This window comes from Hippocampus comes, unplaced genomic scaffold (genome assembly GCF_001891065.2).
Source record: "Hippocampus comes isolate QL1 unplaced genomic scaffold, H_comes_QL1_v1.1 scaffold327, whole genome shotgun sequence".
NCBI classification, from domain to species: Eukaryota; Metazoa; Chordata; class Actinopteri; order Syngnathiformes; family Syngnathidae; genus Hippocampus; species Hippocampus comes.
The window spans coordinates 2,065-12,747 of NW_017806221.1; the positions used below are offsets into that span (position 1 = coordinate 2,065).

Below are 10,683 nucleotides of genomic sequence, written 5' to 3' on the forward strand. Positions count from 1 at the left end.
GATGGCTGCTTCAAAATAATCTATGAGTGTCTCAAATAAAAGTGGCCCCACCACACAAGCTATGAGTCCATTTTCCGATGCAGGTTTTAATAAAAGATTGCTTTAACATGATAATAGTCATACTCTTATTGGAACTCTTATCTTAAAGTATGTTTCCTGTAAAAGAAAGTGAGTTTATTGAATTTAGAGAGTACATGCACGTCATGGCGCATGGTCAGGATGGTACCACCTCTGCCTTAATTTGAGCCAGGAAAAACCCTGTTCCATCTTACCTGTGAAGGATCTTTGGGGTATCTTTTGGACTAGAGGTGGGGGGAGGTGGGAGGCCATTCCTTGTATTGGGTGGGATCTTCATTCTCTGACACAAGACCCTCTCTTCCTGTGGATAATGAAACCAATTATTTTCCTGTATTTGAATAACATGTGTGACCACTACAGTACACTAACCACAGCTCTGTCATGAGAGACTGGTGACTGCATTTCTCTGGGGCTACCCAGCCCCATGCAGCTACCCTCCGAGTCCGATGTGAGCAGCTCCTGCAGTGACTCTGTTGAGGTGTCTTTTCGTGTCTTCACGAGGCATGGGGAAACTGCTGAAAGAAATACAGTAATTGCAAATCAGTGAAAAGTGAGGCTTTCAAGTGAAATGTCACTTGCATCTGAGTGTTTGTGCAACCATACCTGCAGCAGGGGGGCTTTGAATAAGTTCAGACAGTGTATAGCCTCCTGAGCTGTCGGAGCGTCGCCTTGGTTTCTTTTTAGCCTTCATCTTGGCTTTCTTGAACAGTACTTCCCTGCGGAAGGAGGGTTTTGATTAATTAACAGCACACATTTAAATTACATTTATTTTTAAGCGGATACACTGTTTTTCTTCTTCAGTTTTTCAAAAATAAATCACTAAGTGTTTTTTTGATCGATACTGAAATCATGATTAATAAATTTGATTATTCACTGATTCCAAGAGAGTAATCTCTCGACCAAAACTCAACTTTATGCTCAAATATACTATCCATCCATCCATTCTCTAATACTATACAAAAATGTTGATTGTTTTTGTGATATAGATCGTCATATCGCCCAGCTCTAGACAGAGAGTAGAGCAGAGCTGTGCATTTGCATATTTGGTGACTATTGGTCACTGTTTTCAGACAATAGAACTTGACAAAACAAGCCGAGAAACATTACAATGCTTGCCTGCCCTCAATGACTGAGATGAAAAAAAAGCATTTATGGGTGTCATACCCCCCCCCCCCCTCGAAAACACAACAGAATGAGTTTTTCAGCGGGTGAATTTTAGTGCAGACATCATTTTTACATAGACCTATTATTTATGTTCCAATGTTCAGCCCAATCAAGTGTCCCTTTTAGGGTGGCAAAAGAAACCAGTGATTAAGGTTAAAAACAGCTTGGCTAATATTGACAAGTTACACATCTTGGTTTTATTTAGGAGAGTAAAACAACTTGGACTATATTATGTTCATATTTACTGTTTATGTAAGAAAAAAAATTCCCAAGTCAAGGCCCATTCTGCCTTAATTTTAAGCAATTAAAGCAGAGTCTTATTTTTGCTTACTTGTTCACAGATCTGATTGTTTTGTTACAATATCAATACAATTTATCTCTTTTTCCAAAAACATGGAAATACCAAGTATAACTTGGGGAATTATGCTGTGTGGCCGCCGAAATTACACTTCTCTCACATGGTTGACACGTTTTGTTGTTCAACTTTCACAAGAAAATAACACCCGGCAACCAAGAAAACAACTGCAATAGGCTGGTGTTGTTCTCGTGTTGACGTCATCGGGCTCAAGCATTTTTAACCTTAAAGTAGGCATTCCAAAATCTGCTACAGACCAGCCTTATATCACCAATGAGACTTGTTTTGGGGGGAGGGATTTTTTTTTTTTACTGCATAAATAATTTTTAAGTTCAGAACTACAAAATACTTGGCAATGTTCGGGCTGTTATAGGGGCCTTTAAGGCTGTTTACCTGCTGGATTGGTCCAATTCAGATTCTAATTTGCGGCTGAAGGCGAAGTCAATATGTTCACCTTCATACATACTGAGATTTGGGGCGTCAGGATATGGAGTCACAACTCTCCTGTGCATGGCTGGGATCTGAAATTAAAACGTAACAATGAAAAATTCCAGCTGTACCACACTGTACAGTCAGCCGATGGCTGGGATCTGAAATTAAAACGTAACAATGAAAAATTCCAGCTGTACCACACTGTACAGTCAGCCGAAAACCTTTTGACTGCAATCAGACTGCAGGCATAATCTGATTCCAATTACACTGTTTTTCTTCTTCAGTTTTTCAAAAGTAAATCACTAAGCGTTTTTTTTTTTTAATCGATACTGAAATCATGATTGCGGTAATAAATTTGATTATTCACTGATTCCAAGAGAGTAATCTCTCGACCAAAACTCAACTTTATACTCAAATATACGATCCATCCATCCATTCTCTAATACTATAAAAAAATGTTGATCGTTTTTGTGATGTAGATCGTCATATCGCCCAGCTGTAGACAGAGAGTAGAGCAGAGCTGTGCATTTGCATATTTGGTGACTATTGGTCACTGTTTTCAGACAATAGAACTTGACAAAACAAGCCGAGAAACATTACAATGCTTGCCTGCCCTCAATGACTGAGATGAAAAAAAAGCATTTATGGGTGTCATACCCCCCCCCCCCATTAAATCACGAATGAGTTTTTCAGCGGGTGAATTTTAGTGCAGACATCATTTTTACATAGACCTATTATTTATGTTCCAATGTTCAGCCCAATCAAGTGTCCCTTTTAGGGTGGCAAAAGAAACCAGTGATTAAGGTTAAAAACAGCTTGGCTAATATTGACAAGTTACACATCTTGGTTTTATTTAGGAGAGTAAAACAACTTGGGCTATATTATGTTCATATTTACTGTCTATGTAAGAGAAAAAATTCCCAAGTCAAGGCCCATTCTGCCTTAAATTTAAGCAATTAAAGCAGAGTCTTATTTTTGCTGACTTGTTCACAGATCTGATTGTTTTGTTACAATATCAATAAAAAATACCAATGTGTTTTCAAAAAAAAAAAATGTTTATCTTTTTCCAAAAACATGGAAATACCAAGTATAACTTATTGACGTTATTTCCAGCTCAGCGGAGTGCTAGGATATGACGCAAGAGTCTCCTTCTTCAAAGTTATGTACATCATAATGTGGGTGCCACCAAGTGTTCGGAGAGACAATACGGAAAATCACCCGGCAACCAAGAAAACAACTGCAATAGGCTGGTGTTGTTCTCGTGTTGACGTCATGGGGCTCAAGCATTTTTGACCTTAAAGTAGGCATTCCAAAATCTGCTACAGACCACCAGAAAATAAGCCTTATATCACCAACGAGACTTGTTGGGGGGAGGATTTTTTTTTTTACTGCATAAATAATTTTTAAGTTCAGAACTACAAAATACTTGGCAATGTTCGGGCTGTTATAGGGGCCTTTAAGGCTGTTTACCTGCTGGATTGGTCCAATTCAGATTCTAATTTGCGGCTGAAGGCGAAGTCAGTATGTTCATCTTCATACATACTGAGATCTGGGGCGTCAGGATATGGAGTCACAACTCTCCCGTGCATGGCTGGGATCTGAAATTAAAACGTAACAATGAAAAATTCCAGCTGTACCGCACTGTACAGTCAGCCGAAAACCTTTTGACTGCAATCAGACTGCAGGCATAATCTGATTCCAATTCTCAAATCCGATTTTCAGGGATGACTGTGTGCATTAATTTTAGCAAGTGTCCAAATGGTAGCTGGCCCTGTTCAGTTCAGACCGAGCCCCATTATTGACCCATCTGACGGGTTGCTGGAGCAACAACGTCAGAACGGAGGCGTCGGCCTGCATGTGTAGTGTCTGATATCACCGCTCAGTACTTCAACATCTGGCGAACAACCCACAACTTTCATCGACAACTATGGGTCGTTGCTGAGGTGAATTTTGGTCCCAGTATGTCCCTGCTTGGCGATCTCTGGTCCGGCGCATTGGGTCTTGCGTCGCATAGAGTGACGTCCCCCGACATTCAAATCCAAAGTGTTGCCAGGTTCCGTGGATGTCAGAGAAAACAAATGCATGTTCTGTATTGATAGCAGACGCTTTGGCATTGGTAAGAAAGTAAGATTCATATGTTGGGAAATTACTTATTTTCAACACACATGCACTGCTCTTGAAGGAACGCTTTCGCCAACAGGTGGGCTGCTACTGTGCGTCATATAGCAATTGATTAGCGTGTGCTTTTATAACAAGTTCAATGCCTGCCAATCAATGATGTGGTCAACAGTGCCTCACATTAGCATTTGCATGTACTGTAGATTCCAATCAGCCCAACTGAAAGAAAAGTCTTTGGTTGCCACAAATAGTTTTAAAATTGTTGCGGTCTGGACCTGTACCGTACATGCATTTAGGTTTGGTCCATCTCAACAATCAGTCTTGTATTTCTACATTGACATTATTTCCAGCTCAGCGGATATGACGCAAGAGTCTCCTTCTTCTTCAAAGTTATGTACATCATGATGTGGGTGCCACCAAGTGTTCGGAGAGACAATACGGTTGAATTAAGCGGTGAAAAATTTGTGTTGCCAAAAACTGCAGAAATTGTGGGTATTCATAACTTGAAGCACTGCCGTATTCAATTCTTTGCACTTGACTATTTTTCTTCAAGAACTTGTCCAGCCACATGTTTTGAGTAGGACTTTTTACGGCCACTGGTTTGTTTATTTGTTTCATTGTATTCTTCTATTTAACTTCATTTTGTTCTGTTCTTAATAATTTTATGGACAAATGGATAAAATACATTTGCTATAATTTCATGCAGGGAAAAATGCTATGTTTGAATGTCAAGGTCTTTCTTAAAAATTATCTGTCATTGTTTTTGTGTGTGTGTGTGTGTGTGTGTGTGTGTGTGTGTGTGTGTGATATTTTATGTATCAAAAGTAATAGTGGTATCGGTATCTGTGACAATTCATGTTTACTGTTTTGTTAAGCGCTTTGTTACAGCTGCAGCTGTTGTGAAAGTGCTATATAAATCAGAATGTATTGTATTGTAAATTCAAAAGTTGAGTATTTATACTGGTATTGGTCTGGTAAAAAATAGTATTATCGAATCTCCCAAAAGTTTCTTGTAACAAATCATCTAAATTTTACAAAAACAGTAACCAGCAATAGGAAAGTTTGTAGCGCAGATATTAGGGTGACTGACCATCCTCTTGTAGGCTGCAGAAAGCTCCAGAAGGACTTCATCACTAAGACAATCCAATGCTCTAATGGAATCACAGAAATAAGGAGCAGACAGACACATAACTCATCCATTTTCTGAACCGCATATCCAAAGCACCAAAAATAATTTCTAATTTATTCAATACCAGCTATATCTGCTATTATGTGTATATCATCTCCATAAGCATGTCGAAAGAACGGCATGCTTACTGAGCCATTAACAGTACTTTAAACTGATCAATGATTTGAAAAATTAGACTCGTGTTGACTGACCAATAGGTGTGTGAAAAAATGTGAAATGTACTAAATTTGCACAGAAGTTTCAGCTCGACGCTTGCACTACTTAACATGAATTGATATCTTAAATTGACATTTCAAGCCCCTGCATAATTCTCAATCTTGGTTCTCACTTTGACTCGAGTAGCACAGCCATATTCAGCACAATGAACTGGAGGCAGGAGAGTTTCAGTTGCTCTGCGTTGTACATGGTGGCAAACTCCAGCAGCTCAGCTGCATTTTTTAGAGTTACTGCAAAGAGCAAATTAGCTGAATTAGCCACTTTCAGAAGGTTGCAGAAAAGGTAGGCAATCAGGGGCAAGAATATCTGTTTTTATTCATTTTCAACTAAAGTATGATGCATTTCTCAAGGAAAAATGAAGGGGAATTCAAGGCAACAATTTTCATTGTACAAATATGCTCAACTCAAGTTAATCATGTTGTGTAGAATACGGCAGGGTAATTAGGCTACAGTTTACTTTAGCAAGAGGAATTATAAAAAAATACAAACGTGACATACAATTCTCTGTGATGACGACCTCGCACATTTCCTTCAATCGTGTGATCAGCAGTTGATCAGCTACAACAAGCACGTTGCAGACAAACGCCACATTCATAGACTCTGCAGTGAAAAATAGAACAAGAGCATATTTAAGTTTCAAATGTATTCACAGCCCATGTAAATAAAAACAACCAGGTTTACAAAATCTGTCTTTCAAGCATGTAAAGTTACCTTTAATGGTGGGGCAATCATCTGTGTAAATATACTCAAGAATGCCAAACAAAATGTCTGAGCTTGTGGGCATCCGAAGCGCAGTACAAGCTGTAGCCTGAGGGAACAAAGCATCAGGCCTTGAGCTAGTGTAACTGATATGCCAAGATACTGGAAAGTGAATAGTTGAGTTTAGCACCACTGACAAGCTGGTTAGAAAAAAATTAATTAGCACAACAAACCTCAATCCACGGATTGCTCAGCACCACTGACAAGCTGGTTCGAAAAAAAAAAATTAGCACAACAAACCTCAATCCACGGATTGCTCAGCATACTGTGGAAGTATTCTGCAAAAATTGACAAACATAAAACATATTTAAAGGAGAAATTAAAACTGACTTTCTAAATGCTACCCCTCGAGCGGGAAATTGAACAGACAAGTCAATCTTAACTCTCTATTTCGATACAGCTTCTGCGAGCTGGCTATTTCCTAATTTAGATCATCACCGCTCCCTTACAAAGTTTCTCAGCCAAAACTATCATGTCAACGCCAAAAGGTAAGCAGAGTTGCAGTATTTTGGTACCTTCGGGAGGCTCTACCGGTAATCTGATACATTATTTTACAAAGAAATTCAAGCAGAGGATCTGCAAAAACTCTAATGTTCAATGGATCCAAGAATCGTGAACCTGCTACCAAATAAGAGATCCATCTGCAAATGTAATTTCACCTGGTCAGATGTTTTTGATTGAAAAAAAAAACCCTTTTGATTATTCAACTTCGTACCTTGTCTCGCACAGAGGACACTTTTATGGCATGGAAACTCTTTGCCATCTTCTGATTTCAGAGTCACGTCACAGAGGTAGGAACTGTAAGTCACAAGCAGAAAGGAGGATTTTTTTTTTTCTTTTTACATTAAGCAATTCATCTCAAAACACTCTGCATATATACTGTATAACATACGACAGATTTAGAACACCTACCATTTCTTTTGGTTGAACTTAAGGTTGTTGCCAGTCTTCTTGTGTATAACATTGATCTTTCCACCCTCATATTTGACACCATCCAGTCTGCCGAGGATAAAATAAATAAAATATAGTATCTTCATAAGAAACTGAAATCAAAAGGATTGTCATGTCGGGTTCAGAACATAAAACTCACCGTGCAGACAGGCTGCCCAGGCCAAGCTTCTTTGCTACTCCTTGCAAAATTTTCACAGGGTTGTCCCCTCTTTCATGGGTACCTTTGTCACCTTTGCCTTTTGCCTTTTTGCCAGGTTTGGAGCCTTTGCTTGTGGCCTTGGTACAATCTCCTTTGGCTGTTATGGGAAGGGAACGATACACTTCCAGGGCTGAGCGACCTCTAAGGCTCAAGTCCTGCAGGCTGCTGATAAGCCTTTCCTCCTCTGAATCCTGCCCAAGGCAAAATGAGAGTAGTTACAGGACATAACAGTAGATGAGACTCTGACCTCTTCTGAAAAATTATTGCTGGCAAACTCAAGGGAACATAGTCCAAAAATAACTAGGGTATGATTTATATTCCACACCTGGCTTTGTTCCATCAGGGCTCCATGGTGTCTAGGTCGGGCTCCGTGCACCAGTAACTCACAGTTATCTGTGTAGATGAAGTGCAGGGCATACTCCAGCATGTCCGGTGGAATGTTCTCCAAAATGAACAAGTCGCAGCCCACGGCGTCTTCACTCTTCCTCACTTCTTTATCAAGCTCCTCATCAATCCCACAACGCTCAGCCATAAACTGTTTCCGGAAGAACTCAGACCTCATAGACAGGATATATTTGTGAGCTGCGAAGGTGCGATTGCCAGCCTGAAGTGTTACATCATGGATACTGTCCATTTCATGCGCTTCCTCCAGAAGTTTCTGGAAGTGTGTGGCAAAGGAAGGTGGAGAAATGCTGGGAATCTCATATAAACTGGAAAAAAAGGAAAACACCGTATGTAAGTTTTGTTTTTTATTTAAACTCCGACTTAAAAAAAATTAAATACGGGAGTAGTTTTGGCCACAAAGTGGTAAAAAAACATCCATGATTTAAAACTGAACCCAGTATTCAGGAACCTTCAAGCTCTTTTCTCATCGCACTCTGAGTGATAGGGTTGCGCAGCAGGACAGAGAAACAGATGGCAGTGCCCCAGTGGCCAGTCTGCCCATATTTGGAAGTGCTGACGTAGCAGCCTACCAGATAAGACGGAGACTTTTGCATGCGGTTGAGAAAAGAAGTAGACCGCACCTCAACAAGATGCAGCTTTCACTGCATCACATCATCCACAATTTTCAAAAACAATTTGGAAAGAAATGACTCATAGACCACAGAACACTTTGCATCAGTCCATCTTCAATGAGCTTGGACCCAAAGATGTCGGCAGCTTTTCTGGGTGTTGATGATCAATGGCTTTTGCTTTGCATAGGAGAATTTTAAGATGCCCTTACGGATGTGGCACCGAACTGTATTTACGGACATTGGTTTTCAGAAGTGTTCCTGAGCCCATGTGGTGACATCCTTTACACAATGATGTCGGTTTTTGATGCAGTACCGCATCTGGGATCGAAGGTCACAGGCATTCAACTTTGTTTTTCAGCTTTGCCACTTACATGCAATGACCTCTACAGAGCCTCTGAACCTTTTGATGATATTATGGATCGTACCGGATAAAATCCCTAAATTCCTTGTAACTGTACATTGAGGAACACTGTGCTTAAAAGGTTCGACTATTTTCTCACGTAGTTGTTCACAAAGAGATGAACCTTCCTCATCTTTGCTTGTGAATGACTGCGAAATTTATTCATTTATAACGAATCATGGCACCCACCTGATCCCAGTTAGCCTCTTCACCTGTGGGACGTTCCAAACAGGTGTTTGATGAGCATTCCTCAACTTTCTCAGTCTCTTTTGCCACCTGTCCCAGCTTTTTTGGAACGTGTTGCAGCCATAAAATTCTAAGTTAATGATTATTTACTAAAAACAATCAAGTTTCTTAGTTTCAACATTAAATGTCTTGTCTTTGTAGTGTATTCAACTTAATATAATTTGAACATGCTTTTCAAAATGTATTCTGTTTTTATTTACGTTTAACACAACGTCCCAACTTCATTGAAATTGGGCTTGTGTATTAAGAGGATTATTTTGCACGTAGGCGTGCATTATGTCCATATTTAAAACTGCATGTGTCATACATCTGGGAAGAAAGTCCATGGCCTAATGTGGCCCACCAGTACAACTGACAAAAAATTGTTGCTCCCTCCAGTATTGAAGTTGCCTATCCCTGTCTGAGTGGCTATTATTGCTTTCCACTGATTTAGGTCAAGGAATGCTTGCCTGGAATTTTATGCAATCCAATGATCCTGTACCTTGTTTTGGGATCAACCTGAAGCAATCCAAAATTTCGACCGTTTGAGTCCATAGTGATGCTGACAGCTCTGTGAACGTAGGGAAGCCTTTCCAGACGAATTCGCTCAAACATTGTGGCAACATTTGAATGTCCACAAACCTCCACACTCATCTCTGATGTAAGAACACATACAAAAAAAATATTAGAACAACTACAATACTTCGTGAATACTGTCCCAATATTTAATAATCAACCAGTCAATATGCATCATTCTCATTGCAGTAAAAGGTTAATAAGTAGTCGAGCAATAAGTAGGTTGACAGAATGCTGATTTAACAACTATATGTACATGATTTAAGTTATCATCGGTATTTCACTCAACTTACCTTTTTTCTCACTGTACTTTTTATATTCTCCAGCCCACATGCCACTGAATCCCTCCCCCTCCTGAGTCACAAACATCATGCCGTTTTTGCTGAGAGCAATGTCAGACATGAAAACCTGGCGCCCATACGCCCACCGGCAATGTCTCATCGAGCTACCTGAGGAGCGCCAGCAGAACACCTGACAGGGATGGAAAAATACAGAAGTTGGTCAAAAATCTTAGTCATCATTTCCATCTATAGACATCCAACGAGACTGGTTGAGATTGTACAATTGTCTACTTTGCACCAATGGAATAGATAAAGAAAGCAAAGCTACGGTAAAATTCATTTATAGTCTTAATACAAAGTACATGAACGATACACATTTACTGTATATCCAAAAACGAATTCCGGCCAACCATGTCACATCAAGTGCAATGAACAGGAATGTCTGCTGTTTGTTCTGTAGCCCATATATGTTCAGCAGGAAGCACTGTACAATGTACACTTTGCCCTGATCAATGGGTGTCGTGAAGATGCAGCGATAGTTTTGTGTGTGTGTGTGTATATATATATACACACATATATATATATATATATATATATATATATATATATATATATATATACACACACATAACTATCGCTGCATCTTCACGACACCCATTGATCAGGGCAAAGTGTACATTGTACAGTGCTTCCTGCTGAACATATATGGGCTACAGCACAAACA

The 10,683-nt window shown here is 39.7% G+C and overlaps 1 protein-coding gene across 3 annotated transcripts in view; it reads right to left on the reverse strand.

Annotated features, from left to right (window-relative positions):
• Positions 1-245: 245 nt before the first annotated feature.
• Positions 246-10,683, reverse strand: part of LOC109507102 (inhibitor of Bruton tyrosine kinase) — a 21,014-nt gene continuing 10,576 nt past the window's right edge. The window contains exons 10-24 of one of the 3 annotated variants that reach the window (XM_019856299.1): positions 9,972-10,149; positions 9,605-9,758; positions 7,787-8,171; positions 7,402-7,652; positions 7,224-7,310; positions 7,027-7,109; positions 6,552-6,589; positions 6,264-6,360; positions 6,051-6,152; positions 5,665-5,782; positions 5,238-5,298; positions 1,991-2,118; positions 682-794; positions 448-590; positions 246-379 (exon numbers count right to left, since the gene is read on the reverse strand). In XM_019856299.1, the coding sequence (XP_019711858.1) occupies positions 269-379; positions 448-590; positions 682-794; positions 1,991-2,118; positions 5,238-5,298; positions 5,665-5,782; positions 6,051-6,152; positions 6,264-6,360; positions 6,552-6,589; positions 7,027-7,109; positions 7,224-7,310; positions 7,402-7,652; positions 7,787-8,171; positions 9,605-9,758; positions 9,972-10,149 (2,049 nt within the window). In that variant the 3' untranslated portion in view covers positions 246-268. Of the gene's footprint in view, positions 380-447; positions 594-681; positions 795-1,990; positions 2,119-3,499; positions 3,628-5,237; positions 5,299-5,664; positions 5,783-6,050; positions 6,153-6,263; positions 6,361-6,551; positions 6,590-7,026; positions 7,110-7,223; positions 7,311-7,401; positions 7,653-7,786; positions 8,172-9,604; positions 9,759-9,971; positions 10,150-10,683 lie in introns of all 3 variants that reach the window. The other 2 variants (XM_019856297.1, XM_019856298.1) reach the window with 2 other exon arrangements.